The 16,322-nt window shown below is 38.4% G+C and overlaps 1 protein-coding gene across 2 annotated transcripts; it reads right to left on the minus strand.

Annotated features, from left to right (window-relative positions):
• Positions 1-6,477: 6,477 nt before the first annotated feature.
• Positions 6,478-16,322, minus strand: krt1-c5 (keratin, type 1, gene c5). 2 transcript variants are annotated; one of them, XM_085368684.1, is made up of 8 exons: positions 15,945-16,322; positions 15,648-15,730; positions 14,099-14,255; positions 11,994-12,158; positions 10,959-11,084; positions 9,276-9,493; positions 8,091-8,122; positions 6,478-6,590 (listed from the first exon to the last, which is right to left on the minus strand). In XM_085368684.1, the coding sequence occupies exons 1-8, from the start codon at positions 16,320-16,322 to the stop codon at positions 6,478-6,480; spliced, it is 1,272 nt and encodes a 423-aa protein (XP_085224810.1). The 2 variants fall into 2 exon arrangements, with proteins under 2 accessions (XP_085224810.1, XP_085224808.1); XM_085368682.1 differs by having other exon boundaries at positions 6,478-6,593.

Genomic DNA, 16,322 nt, shown 5'->3' on the forward strand with positions numbered 1-16,322 from the left:
GCGCTCTGAGGCATATGACCAGTAAAGCTAGGATCAGCCTTTGAAAAAAAAAATATCTGGATAGTATTTGCCTAAAAAAAATTAGAAAACCTAAAATATTTCTGGGACCCCAACAAGCTCTTTGTAAATCCTGGAAAGGCCTCCACTGAAGTTATAGACCCATGGACACAAATATTTAATGGACGCTGGCCAACGTTTTTTTCTGTGGTTGTGTGGATGGCAATGTTAATACCTAACATAGGCCATCAGAGGCGCTAGAATAAATGTTTTTGGTCTGGTAAGGAACTCGTTTCTGCAGTTCAATGGTCCACGAGTCCTTCCTTTCTTCTTGGTGACGAAGCATTTCTATGTCAGGATGTCACCAGATTTCAGTTTGGGTCAGTGCCTACAGGTCTCATTATGCCAGAAACACACATTTATGTGTCAAAACGCCCCTTTAAATTCCCCAATGGACTGAACAAAATAAAAGGCAAATTTAAAAGTCATACATTATTTATTCCTATATAAAGCCAGTCCACCACGGATAACATCAACTAAGATGTTGACTATGGACTGATTTTAATCACTTAAATCACAGATAACCATAAATAAAGCTCACTGTAATACATATTTCTTAGCTATTTATTCATTATTTTCCCGACACAGTATTTGTGTTAATGTGCCATATTGTGGCACAATGCAAATTGTTTCTATATTAAATATGGAAAAACTGGGTTGCAATTTCCCATACAAATCAACACAATAATAGTTATAGTGTAATAATGAACTAAATGGCTTCTGTGTTTTCTGCTTTTCAATTGCATGTACACTCTACTTTTCACCACAGGAGGGCGCTCTTCAACAGCAACATCATTCAAGGAAGTACAATTACCAATCCAATTCTTCTATATGCCTACAAGATATGGGCCCTCCGGTTTTCACTTTCCAAACATGTGATGATTTTCAATCATACAGAAAAGAAAAGAAAGAGAAGAAAAGAAAAGAAAGTGAAACAAACAGCGAGGTGTTTCCATCCTCTCTATTATCTTTCCCCTCATTAAAAAAAATGGGTGTTGACAGTTTTATCTTTGTGTTGTCTCTTCTGTGACCCTGTAATTCTTCTGTGTATCCTGATTGGATGAACTAAAAGTTATTAAACGCTTAAAGGTCTATGTCTGGAGTTCACTAGTTTCTCATCAAGGTGACAAAATACCAGCATGCTTTACAGGCTTCGCTTTAAGACAGCAGATTCTGCCGATGTGTGCTTTCTCACAGGAGTGATAACATACAGAAAATTCACACTGACATGAAACTGCACTAAATGTGAGCTGGAGTTTGTCTCGATTTCTGGATTACTGCCTCAGGTATTCACAGAATGAACTGAATGTTCTTCCATGATTTAAAACATACAATATAAACAGATGAATATAAACAACCTTAATATAAGGCACAAGTATTTATATAATTTCTAGTTAGAGTCAACTGTATTATAATTATAGAAACTAGTAAATATCATAGCTTTTGAACTTACAGTAGGTTGTGTGTTATGCAGTGTGGCTCCATGTGGTGACAAGCTGCCTGAACAAGGAAGACATTAGACTGTGAGACTTCATGACGATGTGAGAGGGAGCATGAGTGTCACAGGGCTGCTGAACAGACATTCAAACAGCTGCAGCAGACTTCAGGACAGTAGCTGACATCTCCACAGGCCTGTCAGACTGATTCATCATAAACACAACTCTTATTCTGATGTTTTATTTTCATGTAGAGGATGTTTTTCATCCAGTCACACTGTCAGTGTTTAGCTCAGTTTGGTCTCAGCTACTTTATTCATAGTATATCATAGTATATAATTATATGTTTTAACGTTTGTCCATTATCTTCAGCTTTTTCAGCAATATACACAACATATTATGACTCTTTAGCTCTTTTATTAAATACTTATAACTTTATAACTATATTTACTTACATGGATATTTATTCCAGATAGCTAATTGTTATTATATGTATTTAAACTTATAAAAATATTGCCACATTTATGTAACTATTTAGTTTTATTCTTTTACTTAGAACTACTTTTGCATTATACAACAAACTTATTTGTACTTATTATACAATCTTTTATGGTTTATCCATACTTTGAAATACATAACCTATTCATATTCACTAAGTCCTCTAATTATATTGTAAGTAAGGATTTGTTTAGTTAGTTGAGTGATATTAACCTGCTTACTCTATCACTGGGTTAGGAAGTAAAATGGCAGCCATATTATCAATGACACTCAGTTTAACTAACTATTTACATAGCCTTACATTGAAAACAAGTTAAATTGCTTATGACTTGGTAAAGATTATCTGTCATGCCCAGACAGTGTGGAGAGAAGAAAACAGAGAATGTATTTAGATCAGGTGAAGTTCAGTGTTGTGTCTCTACAAGACCACAGGACTGTCAAGGCTGTGTGAGGGTTTTATGGGCGATGCCTGGGTGAATAAGAATGCTCCCAACACTGAATTAAAAGATGACTCCTGCTCTCCAGAAGCTTGACAGGAGAGGAATTAGATGAGGATGCCAAACACACTGCAACAATCACATCCAGTGGTTTTTATAGGAGAGCTGGTGGTTTATTTTCTTTGACTGGAATTCTAGAACCCCCTCTGTCATAGAGCAGCTGTGAATAATCATCTAAAGGACAGAAGAAATCTCTACATTTTAACAAAAGAACACTGGTCCATCCAAAACATGTCATTAAAAATAAAGGAAAACTGAGGACAGTCCATATGTAGAACATAGAGCAGAGGTGTCACAGCAGGTTTTAATTAAAAGTTTTTTTTCAGTCTGGGGAGCTTTAAGGGGGCTGCTTCAATGTTCTGGACTGAATCCCATTTAACACATCACCTCTACCCACACAAAACCCACACCACACACTGAGCCACAACAGTCAATGTGGGTTAAATAACTCACTATTTACAAGACAAGAAGACAGACACTGCCCCTGTGGGAAGCCAACTCAGTCCCCAGAGTTCTTGGTCATAACAGAGCTATTTAAGCAGTTTGAATTTGAGTTTTTATGTCCAAGAAATGCTCAGCTAGACTGCAAAAATACAAAATGAAAACAGAAATGGTTACACCGAACAAACCAGGTACAGAAGGGAGCAGCCTCCAGGCAAAAATGTGTTGACATGTGAGTGGAGGCAAGTGGAAATTATGGGTGAGATCAAAAGGTTCCCCATCAAAAAAAATGATTGTTCTCCTCAGTGAATGGTTGTAAATGTATACAATAACACTGAATGAGCTGAATACTATTGGTTAATTATTCAAACTGTTCAAACAAATTCATTTTTTTAAAGTGGGCTCTGCCTCATGGTTTGGTCCACAGCCTACTCCTCCTCCCCTCCTTTACTTTGCAAACGGTAAGACATTATTAACACTCAGTAAGTTAAGCGGCCTGACTAGTAAAGCCTTTACTAGTCCCTAAGGACCCCAAAGTGCTTTACACAACCAGTCATCCACCCACTCACACTGGTGACGGCAAGCTACATTGTAGCCACAGCCACCCTGGGGCACACTGACAGAGGCAAGGCTGCCGGACACTGGCGCAACTGGGCCCTCTGACCACCACCAGTAGGCAATGGGTGAAGGACACAACGACTGAGACTGTCCAAGCCGGGGCTCGAACCGGCAACCTTCCGATTACAGGGCGACCACCCAACTCTTGAGCCACGATCGCCTCTAACATCAGAATAAGTTAATCACATTTACTGTTCTAACCAGGCTGCATTTTAGCTTTGATAGGTCTCCATTAAATGTTGTGCTTCGGTTTAGGTGCCATGTTAATCTTAATGCACGTTTATGGCAGCAGTTGGTGTGTGCAAATACAACTCACTGAACTGATTTTATTTGGTTTTAACAGTTTCCTCAATGTCCCCCACGCCAGCCTTTTTTTAACAAGCCTGGAAACACCCCTGCTGCACACCTGCCAGCAATCCTGACTATTCATTACTTTGTGTCCCAACTGCCTGGTCCTCAGTGTTCCTATATTAGAGTCATCCCAAGAACACACATTTTTGAAATGTATTCAGTATTTAAATGAAGCCTCCTCCCTCAACACACAAACACCTCTAAGAAAGATAAAATCCTTCAGCGACCAGACAACAAAAACTCAAAGTGGCTGAAATCCCCAAATGACATCCTGACTGCACACGGAGCACTTTGTTTTCACAAGGAAACAAAAGGAGGAACATTTCCCAGTAAAAAAAACCACACAAAAACAAAGACGAATCCTCTGGGTAGACACCCAAGTATCTTTTACTCGAGTCGCACATACAGCAAAAAAGCCCAAAACAAACTCTGATACGATTCTTACCTGTTCCACCTGTTGCACTTTGACTGTAGGCTCTTTGTTTCTGCATTGACATCTGACTTTTTCATACACCACCACAGCAGACCACATTAAACACTGCAGGAGCTTGCTCTGCCATCTTTTTTGTAAATTTTCACTTTAATGTGAACACAAACTCACAGAAACACACACACAAAGGTTGTTACCCGACACTGCTGGATTCAGGTTTGGTAGTTTCTGCTCTGTAGGTGCAGAATCACATTTCGTTTTTGTTCTCTGAGTATGAGTCAAGGTTTCTGTTTGAAACAAACCCAGAACACAAAACACATTTTAATCACTGAGTTTTATTGGCACTGTAAAGCCGCTTTGGTTAAAATGTTTATTTGGATATTAAAAGTACATAACAATACTTTCAGTAGTTTTTCACAGTGAAACTATCACACAATAACAGAGTTGGTACAGTCACTTTATGAATGACATTATTGGCACAGTTAAGACAAATATTTAAACACATTTAGCCTCCAGTGATGATCAAAAGAAAGGATTTAAAGTTTAGGAAATACTTTCATTTTCACTTTTCACATATATTAAACCTTTAAAATATTGGAAACCGCAAAAATACATGATCATGTTTTTTCCTGGATGTTTCATTTTAATGCAATTTGAGCAAAGTCATCTATGACAGCATAACGGGAATAACATGCTGTGGCAGATAATTTCAAAAGAAACTTTTCTAACAGCTCAACAAATATCAACACAAACTGTTTGCGGGCAGTGTGTGTGCTAGCTAAAGCTGCCCAGAGATGGAGAACGACGTAAGAAAGACAGGACAGAAGAGGAAGAACAGGGGTTATATTTAAAGGTAAGGACTGCTCAGTGATATTTGAAAATTGTAAACTGTTACTATCATGTTTTATAGTATCATTTTTAATCAAACAGTGGGTCTGTTTATGATGTGTTCTGATAAATTATACACTTTCATATTTTTTGAAACATCCTGCGAAACACACTGAGGTAAACTAACTAATTCAGATTTTTCAGTGTTACGCTGATGGATTTACAGTGAGGCAGTGTGTTGGACCAGTGTTGGACTGTTGTGTTCATGGTCAAATTGGGTTACATCCAGTGTAGCAAATTTGATTTTAGGCAGATGATGATGTGTCCTACATAACAGATTCAAGCTGACTACATTCATTAGAATTGGAATACAGATTGGAATTTTGTTTGTAGTCTCACATACTAACATAATTTTATGATGATGATGATTATTATTACTACAAGCTTCAGTTAGCTTTGCACAAAAATCGCTGGTAGAAATATCCTCTAAAAGTACTTTTAGTACATCTCAGAGCCTGCACTTTTACCGGAGTACTTTTTAAACACAGGTTTCTGTACTTCTATTTACATAAAGAATACTTTTGCCACCTGTGATGATACTGGAAAAAGAACATTTTATGTATATTATTTGCATAACTGGGTCTTAATTAATAATTTCTAAAAATATGTGAAAATCTTTCATGCTGCAGAACTAGGATATATCAGTAATTCCATTTTATTTTAGAAAATAGTGACGAGAAGTTGCATTAAAAATGGGTTGACCTTTTCAAAGACATTTTAAGAAAATTAAACTTCATGGATTTGATTTAAAGACTGAAAAGCACAACAAAGACCATCACAGTGCATCATTTTCTAAACTGACTGTAACCCTCAGAAGTGTGGAAGCAATTATAAATCTTTAGTCAGACTTATTTTAGTATTGAAGAAGAAGAATCTGGTCAGCCTTGTTCCAATACACTGACAATAACATGTGATAATCTTGTGATGTCTTATTCATCACTGCTGATCACCACAACCCTAACCCTACGGTAGAAGAATATGCCATTTTTGCTTCTTTTTTCATATTCTTTGCAATCGTGGGAACAAAAAAGTAATTTTAAGTGATGTGTATAAACTATTTATTTAAGACTATTATATAGGAAAGAAGATCTTTTTATATATCTCCAAAATACAGCTGTATGGTCACAGCTGGAGCCATTATTTAAACCTCACAGGGCTAAAATTAGCTGTGATTAAATAAAGTAAATAAAGAAAACAATAATTTGATCCACAGTCAGCTAATGCTTTATGAAACATTGCTTCCGTACTGATGCACTTTGGTTCATTTTTTGCGTTCCTCGATCTCCTCCACCTCGCTGGACTCATCGACTACTTTGCCATTGATCATTGTTTGAGTGACGACTTTCACAATCTTCCTAGTCCTCACATCGGGGTCTTCTGTAACACAGGAGCGAACAATGGTTAGTCACACTAATGCTGCTAATCTAAAGCCACAGAAAGTGTCATTAACAGTGTAACAACAGTGCTATACTCAGATAAGAAGTTTATATTGAGGCTACGAAGCCACACTGACCCCGAGAAAAGGGATTCCTACTTTCCCCGAGTGAGTCATGTACTATTTTGATTTTTTTATGATCCCGTGTGAGTATCAAGTGAACACATGTTCACAAAAGAGTTTGAATAGCAAAGGAAAGGATCAGATTTTCCTGCATTGTTGGCCTACTGGAAGAATTTAAGATGACTAAAATTACCCAGCTTTACAAGAGAAGACTGTAACAGACATAAAGGACAACAGCACTCAAGTTCTTTTTATACTGACTTCCTATAGAAGCCTGTACTGAAACATGGGACCCTTTTGCAGTAGTGATGAATTCTGGCCTCTGGTATGACACTGGATACCATTCAACAATGGTTTTCAAACTTTTTTTTGCCCAGAGCGCACCAAAGTTTCGAGGCACACCTGTATTCAAGTGTGTAAAAATAGATTCTGTGGCCTCGATCATGCCTGCTTGAGGATAAGCTGCAGAAACTGCTGATGAGTAAGCCTTCCTTTTTTACATTGGTTGCATTTGAGTGATGTACATTTCATCACCAATGAGGTGAAAACGAAGCTCCGAACTCTAATTATTTGTCCAAGCAAAGCTTTACTAAAATTTTACCAAATAAGAGTGTGTTGCTCAGAGGGACTCCATAATAGTGACAAGACGTCCCACCTCTGCAAGCGATAATATCCAGTTAAGTTGGCCTTAAAATGCATTGCGATTGGTGGATTGTAGTGTGACATTGTGCCGCAGTGAGTCACAAAACATTTTCAGAAACCCGAACATCTGCATCGAGCCTTGAATTTATGTCACTCTGTCCCAAGTCGCTTAAATTCTCAAATGTTTGGAGCACAGACAGCAGCAGACACCGTGGATAAATATCTATTCTATTCTCTTGTAAAGTTCTCTAGAGTTCTCTTGTAGATCACATTTTTAGTTGGTGCGTTGTATTAAATGGCTGACAAGTGGACATCTGCAACGAGTGTCACGATCACTGTCTCGTGACAAGTGACATCCCCCTGACCCAAGCAGACCTTAGCACACCTCTGAATGCAAAAACTATAATTATAAAAACCATAACTGTAAGATTAAGGTACTTTTAGTAACTTATTGGTGCCATCCGCCTGTAGTATGATACCCACAATATTGTATTTATAACGGTTTCTTTTGCTCTACTAGCAAATAACTTCTGTTATGAAAGAATTTAACACAAACCGTCGACAGCCTTTATATCTCTGGTTTAAATTCAGCAGTTTTAAAGCATGTCAACTCTGGCTCGGAAAACTTGTTGGATTTCAAGTGCTTCTCCCAGACTAGCATTATCCAACCTAAACTTACAGATGACACGCTCAGATTTGCAACAGATTTGTTACATTTAATAATCTGAACTTACTTTTAAGAGGTGGAGGGGGAGTTTCTTTCACCCTGTAGGACAAAATTATAATCAGTGAAGGCAAAGCAGAAAGCACGTTCAAACAAATACAGTTCTGCATTGTGGGAAAAAACACTTTGTTCTCATGTTTTCTTTTGTCTAATTATTTATTGTATTTTATATCTATTCTTTTTTTCACTGTAGTTATGGGTATCATTTATTACACCTTGTCACTAATATTCATACCATTTAAGGTCATTAAGCTTGTTTATTAAAAAGTAAAGTACAAACTAAAAGTAAAAACATTTTAGTTAATGATTACATTTTTTTTAACTAACTGAAACATTTATGCTTAGTGTAGTAAAAATGTTATTACACCTTGCTTGATGAGGCATTGATGAACATTTTTATTGAGAGTCTGACCATCGGTCAGTTGCTTTTAAAAAGTTATGTGTTTTTATTAAATTACCTGCACTGATTTTTCTAAATTTGGTCTCAGAGACATGCCCTCCATACAGTAATTAAAAAGACTAAAACAAAACAATGAAACTAATAACAACTAAACAAAAACTAAACATTTTCAAATTCTGAAAACTAAACTGAAAATAAGTAAATCAACTCTGAAAACAAACTAAGAAGAAACTAGTTTAAAAACAAAAACTCAAATATGAAATAAAAATACTAACTAGAAAGCACAAAGCTATAATAACTCTGATATGAACAATCATAGTGAACTGAATATGATGCTACAGTTGCTTCTGGGTAGCTTAATTTTAACTCTGTCCAAAGTTTAGTCTATACAAACGTATGTGCAAAAGTAAATAACCAAATAAAATATAAGGTGTTAATAAACTTGAGATTCCTGGTACGCTGATTTTTCCGTGTAAATGCGACCCCTGTTTCTAATCTATGCTCATCTAAAACAAACTGTGGTTAAATTTACTGGACGGACATGATAATCTTATTTCTGCTAAAAACAAAATGCACATATGTCCCAAAATGGAGAACAAGTCCTTTAATTCGAAGACTAATAAATGTACAAATGCCTCCTTCTTGTAGAAAGTATGAATAACTACAAGAGTCATTTGTTTTTTTGATAATATTCAAGTAAAAAAATATGCATTTGAAAAGGAACTGGTCCTGTGACTGTTGTTATTTTGGGACTGTGCATCCCTTAGGCTTAGATTTGTTTTTCTACTTGCTTACATGTCCTCTCCTTCCAGCAGCCTCCTGTAGGTGGCGATCTCCATCTCCAGGTTCTGCTTGATGCGTAGTAGCTGCTCGTAGTCAGTCTTGTTGCGCTGCATGTCCAAACGCAGCTGAGACAGCTCATCCTCCAGCTGTGTCAGAATGGCCTGAAGACGGTCCATGTCCACAGAGTACTTGTGTCCCGATTCTCCGAGATTTCCCTCTAACACGCTAACCTGTAAACACAGCATACTGATGCTGAATAGCCACAACAGATAACATATTCTCCTCTGTGTTACATAATTACTAAAGCTGGCTTGAATATTCAGACAGGTCGCCTCCTTCGCTATATGTCATCAAGAACTGCGTTTAAGGAACAGCTTCATCCTGAGAAGCACAGATAACAGTCTGAGCATGCATGGTTAAAAACACATAATGTCTTTGGGAACAATAATCAAATTTTGAGTTAGTTGTCTAAAATGTCGTCCTTTGCTTACTTAAGATGGGACTGCCCACTCTGATATTAAAATATATATATTTTTTATTAAAGTGAAATAATTAATGCTCTAATGTCTGTGTGCTAAAGATGAAGCATCAATAATGAGGGTGCTGGCTTAGGGTGAAAGTAGAATAGACTTGCCTTTTGGGGAATTAATTACAGAGGAATCACAAATAACAAAATAACAAAACAGCCATTTAAATATTTAAAACTGCATGAACATTTTTTTTGTTGCTCTTAATGGCATTTAAATTGTCATCGATTGTGTACACAGTGATTTCCGACAGTCAGAAAATTTTAAAATGACACGTTATTCTTGATTTTCTGACTTTCTTTAAATCTTTAACTGCTAAATCTCATCAGTAGTGCAAATAGCTAAAATGAGGCACTGGCTATAAGAAGCTGAAATGAAGCCGTTACTGTAAAGGATGCTCAGCACCAGGAAGTAAATCTTTAGGAGACTAAAATGAATCAATTAAAACATAAAGAAGGATCAAAGCTGTGTTAAAGGTTTGGCTTTGTTAAAGCTTTTCACATTTCAAAAAGTAGTATAGCAGTCTTAATTTTGGGAATGGCTAAAAAAATATTAAGTTGTAAATTTATAGTCTGATACTCCTGCTCTAACGGGCTGTATGGTCTTCATGCAACAGTAGAAACTTTGAGGATGGAGGTAAACACAGTGAGGATGAAACGGTAAAGCCTCCATATTAACTCACTGTTCACACGGACCATAAAGAGTGTCACCACTGTCAGAAAATCAGTCAAAAACTGCTGCTTTGTAATTTTACCTATTAAGAAGTTTTCCTGTCAGCACTATAATACGTCTGCATTCATTACTGTGCGATCAGGCTGAGCAAATATCTGAAAGCTACATTTGCCTCCAGTGAACATGTCTGCATGCTGTACATTATTACTGAGTTCACTGGAAGTGGAGACAAAACACCAGGTTTTTGTGTCTTGTCACACTGATTGATTGTGGAAACATTATTAACCTGCTGTGTACATTGTATCTATACAGCAGCAGCTCTTAACTGACAAAAAGCTAGTCTCGACAAGTGTGCGGGGGAGGATGTGAGGATGGGGTGAGGACCAGTCATTCATGTGCCCTCATACAGGGTTTCTAATGTCTCCGTCTCACGGAAACCTCACCGCTGAAGAAGATAAGTAGTCATTCAAATGTATATGAACAAACTGTACTGTACCTGTTTACGAACGCTCTCAAGCTCAACTTCTAGAGCCTGAAGGAAACGCCGCCTCTCACTGAGCTCACTTTGGGCACAACGCAAAGCCTCGTTGCTTTCTTTGACCTCCGACTGTACTGCCTCTAACTGTAAACACATAAAAACATAACATTCAAAACAATTCAACACAGCACTCAACTCAGGGTGCTTCATACTGTAAAGTAAAGACCCGACAACATTAGGTAGAGAACCCCCAAAATCAGGCAATCCCTTATGACTTGGAGACCTTGAAGAGGACGAACGTGCTTTAACAGGAAGAAACCAGAACCAAGATCAGGGCGGAGCAGTTATCTGCTAAAACTGATTTGGTGATGACAGAGAAGGGAAGGGAAAAGAAAATTAATGTAGTAGCATAAAAATGCTCGATGAGTAACAAGAGGTGAAGTACTTGATTACTTTCTAGCTGCCTAAGCTGGTTAACTAAGCAATGTTTCAGGTCAACCTGATGCAGCGCTAACTATAAGCCAAAAGTGAAAGTTTGAAGCCTAATTAGTATATCATTGAACCTAGTTAGGGAGGTGGTTCTGGTAGCTGAAGGCTTTGCTTCCAGTTCTATTTTGAGAAACTCTGGGAACCAGACGTAGGCCTGCAGTCTGAGAGTGAAGCGCTCTGATGGGATAATATAATGCATTAAGGTCTTTAAGATGTTATGTGGACTAACCCTTCAAGACTTTCTATGCAAGAAGGAGGATTTTAAATTAAATGATGAGCTTAACAGGAAGCCGGTGAACAAACAAGGGACAAATATGATCCCTCGCTTTCTCTCTTTCTCTACTCGTTTGGACCAACTGACAGCTTTTCAGGGAGTTTTTAGGACATGCTGATAAAAAGGAATGGCAATAGTCCCGACTAGCTGTAACCAATGCATCTAGTTTGTTAGGATAGGATAAATTGTAATTTTTACAATATTGCAGAGATGAAAGAAAGCAGTCCTACATATTTATTTACTGTGGGGAAAAGACAGAAGAACAAGAGCTGGTTTGTGCAGTTACACACCTTCTTCAGGTACCAAGACTCGGCCTCCTCCTTGTTCTTGCGAACAATGCCCTCATATTGGACCCTGAGTTCAGCCAAGATGGCCCCAAGATCAGGACTTTGAGCCGCATCCACCTCCACGTTCACCTGCTCATTGTCCAAACGGGCCTTCAGGGAGTTCATTTCCTGCAGACATTTAAAGAAGGAATGGAGAGAAAAAGCAGCATCTTACTGTAGATGCACTGTAATGTAAATCATGGTTATAACAGAAATATTTTGATGTCCACCTATTAATCCACCAACTTCAACTTCAAGTGGTTTTACTACACTTAGTACTGCCTTTTGATAGAGACATTGAGCAAACAAAAAGAAGTTGTGTGCTAAAAGAGCTGCTATATTAAATGAAAACCATTAAATGCCTCTGGTGGATTAAGCTTGTAAACTGAGATGTTCAGGGACCAGAGCTGAAATTTAGAAAAAGGTCCGATGTTCAGATGGAAAAAACCTGTTGTCTGCTTGTTTTGTTTGTTTGTTTTAATAAAGGAGGAGCTTTGAGGCTTCCTTTTAACTGGTGTGAGACTGTTTCAGCAGCGTGAGACTGAAGGTGAAAGTCATGCCATCAGCGCGAGAGCTGGTAAACCTGCTTTAACATCATCCATGTTGCCTAATTGGCTGTTTGTTTTCAATGAGCTAACCTATTGTTACAGCAGATGTAGGTTAGAGTCAATCAAAACTCTAATGTACTTTGTTAAATTAGCTTTACACGTCTCCCCTGTGTTCCCTGTGACTTCTTGTGAAGTCAGTCTTGTTTTGGTGCTTGTTTATCTTTCTGTCTTTGTGTCATGTCTGAGTTTCTCTTTCCGTGTTCCGTTTCTTCCTGTTTCATTTTGGTGGTTTGTCGTGTATTCAGTTCTATTTGCCTGTCACCTGTAATTAGATGCAGCTGTTCTCACACCTGTTGCTTGTTTCTCGTTATCCTCTGCATATATATGTGTTGTCTCATTCATCCCTTGCCCTTTATCACATCCTCTCTCATGGCCGTGTCCTTCCTCGTGCATTTCCCCAGATGAGTTGTACTTTCAGCACCTGACCTGCTGCTCTTTGTTTAGTTAAGAGCTGTGCAAAATAGTTGTTCTGGAATTTTAATTCTCGCCTTCCTACTTTGACACCCATAATAACATCAGCTACATGTGCAGGAGTAATCCCACAAAATCAGCTCAGCTTTCATATCACAGAAACTTCACAGCTCTCCGATAACTATTTTACGCTACCATTTCTCACTTCCTTTAAATCTTTACAGTAGTTGTAAAGTTTTTATTCACAACATATGAAGCCTCAAGAAAAAGCCAGTGCCAAGTGATAATCTTCAGAGGACTAGCCAAATATAATAAGGTTTTTTAAAGAAAGAATCCCACCGTGAATTAAAAGTTATTACTGTATTGTTCATAAAGCTCACAAGATAATTAAAGTTTAAATGAGTGATCACTGTAGCTGCCTAAAAGAGTGCAACCACAGGTTGTGTGTCAGAAGGCTTCATCTACTTCACCTTTGCTACAAATTAATTTCTGAGACATTTATATGGTAGCTGCATCAACACCTCTTGGGTTTTGTAGTTCTTACTGGCTGCAACAATTATGAATTTTGTTTTGTTTTTTAATTCTCGATTTAAGAAAAATTAGATGTGTTGAAAAATAACAAAATAAAAAAGCTGCGCTGTACAGTTATGATAACACTCTAATTACAGTCAGTCAAATTTTATACATTTTTAAGACAAAATAAAAAATTCCCTCTGTGTAAAATTCAGTCTACATCCTGGACACCACACCTGACTGCCTAAACACACACAGACTGTTGCGATGACTGGGCTCAAACACTCCTGCTTTGTGTACATTGGAGTTACCTCGTTATCTTGAAGCAGTCTGGTTACAAAGATGAAGGGTGTGTCCCTGTACTTATATTATCGTATTTCAGACACCGGACACTGTTTAAACCTTGTGGGAGAAAACACAAACTGACCTGGCAGAGAACTAGTTTATATGAACTTGTGTCTTGTGAAGAAGATAATAATAATGGATATGTAAACACTGTTTAACCTCTTGTAACCTTCGTTTTGGCAGCAGTCTCACCTCCTGGTGATTCTTCTTGAGGAAGTAGAGCTCCTCCTTCAGGCTGTCCAGGTCTCCTCGGAGAGTGGCGATGATCTGGTCGTGGTCTGACTTTGCTCTCCTCAGAGCCTGACAGTCCCTCTCCACTGACTGGCACAAGGTGGCCTCTGCCTCCCATCTGCATTAAAAAAAAAACAGCATTAAAGACAAGATTAAATCAAATAAATGAACTTTCACACTTGTGCTGTAGCTCTGCACTTGAGAACAGAAATATCTGATGTAGTCAGGTTGGATATGAGCAATCAACAGAATAACAGCTGTGACTTTATTTCCAAAAGACCCATGTGTTGTGTTGAAGAGATTTCATATATAGAAATATGTACCACAATTTTGTGGCAAGTCAGCCAGGCAAATCAGTAAGAATGCACACATACATTACCACAACATTCTGGGAAAAGCTAAAATTTCTTGAGGAAATGGGGGTAAATGCAGAAAGTAATCACAGAAATTACTTTTAACCTGCCAGCTCTTCCTGTACACTATATCCAAGTAACCACGTTACCTATGGTGCATAGAGCATTTCTAGTTGTGTCAATGTGTCTGAAGTGGCTACTTCCTGCTGTCTGTACATGTGGAAAATATCCCAACACGATTCCCTGTAAATTCTCACAAGTTCATGTTAAGAGAAAAGGAGGTCATCAGTAAACATGTGCAATTTTAGGCCAGGTTTGTACCTTTTGTGTACATTATTGAAAAATACTCATTTTCATGAGATCTGAAAATACTGCAGATTATTTAATACAATCTTTCTGTACCTATAGATCAAAAATATTCCTGCTTCTGCATAAAGAAAAAGACTTTTGAACAAGTACCAGAAGTGACACTTCCACGCTATTTTCATTTTTCCTCAAGTACCTCAGGAGGCAAGTAGCTCTTAAAGAAAATCAGTTCCCATGAACTTCTACATTAAAATATCCAACTTTACATCATTAAATAGCAGATTTACAGCCTGTTAACTCCTTCGTGTGGATACTGGTGTTAGGGGTGTTGACACTTTGATTAACAGGCACCTGATAAAGGCAGCTGGAGCTAATTAGTAACTCTTCTGTGAATTTGGCACTGAGGCCACTCAGGAATGGATGCACAAATGTGAAAAATCGCATGCAAACTCCTGCAAAGCTCAAAGTTATTAAGGTCCACACTCACTTTGCTGTAAATAACATGAATCACTGTCAGCTGACATATTACTCCCTCACATTAGACCACAAAACATACTATCAACACACTGTGAAAAACACCAGCAGCAGGTATTTCCTGACTCTGTCACCTTTAGCTTCACCTTACCAACTGTAGAATCTCCGTAAGGGGACGATTCTCTTTCTGGCCTGCACCATCTATCATATTCCCCTCTAACTAATGTTGCCATTGTTTGGTACTGGAGCACCCACCGTGGGAATAAGGCATTTATTTTGGCCCCTGACAGAAAGGTCATTTATTCATACTGTTTTGCAGTCTGGCGCTCCCATGTGAACACTCACAGCCAGGGAAAAGACTGCAGTGTGACACTCACTTGACCCTGAAGTCATCAGCCGCCAGCTTGGCATTATCAATCTCCAGCATTATACGGGCATTCTCCAGTGTCTTCTTTCTCACCTAAGTGAAAGAACACAATGCACAGCAAGTTAAAATTATGTGTAGTTTTAATGTGTCTAGTTAAATATTAATTTGTTAAGTTGAGTTCTTCCACCAAAACTGCACTTTAAATTAGAGAATTCATGACAGAACATCACGCACAAATATTATTATTTTTTTCTCAAGACAGGAAGTCTTAAAATGAATTGTATAGTCTAAAGCACTAGACACTGACCTCCTGTCCAATGGCATGGGCCTGTGCCATCATCCCCTCAATGTCGTACCCTTTTGGAGCTCTGTCCAGCATAAGCTGCTTGATCTTCACCTCCAGCTCAGCATTGGATTTCTCCAGTGACCGCACCTTGTCCAGGTAGTTGGCCAGCCTGTCGTTCAGGCCCTGCATGGTCTCCTTCTCGCTGACGCTGAGGCCATTGGAGAGGCTGGAGCCCAGCACGTTGAGGCCATTGCCCAGAGAGAGGGAGCGCGACAGAGTGGCGATCAAGGAAAGATTGGAGACAGAGGGTTTGGAGCGGATGCTGCGTCCACTGCCCCTCACAGAGATGTTGGAGAAGGAGGGCTGCCGCACTGAGCGCACAGAGAGAGCAGATGCCAT

Source organism: Diplotaxodon limnothrissa, linkage group LG12 (assembly GCF_057381915.1).
Source record: "Diplotaxodon limnothrissa isolate DT_005_m linkage group LG12, D_limnothrissa_male_GT1.1, whole genome shotgun sequence".
Lineage (NCBI taxonomy): Eukaryota > Metazoa > Chordata > Actinopteri > Cichliformes > Cichlidae > Diplotaxodon > Diplotaxodon limnothrissa.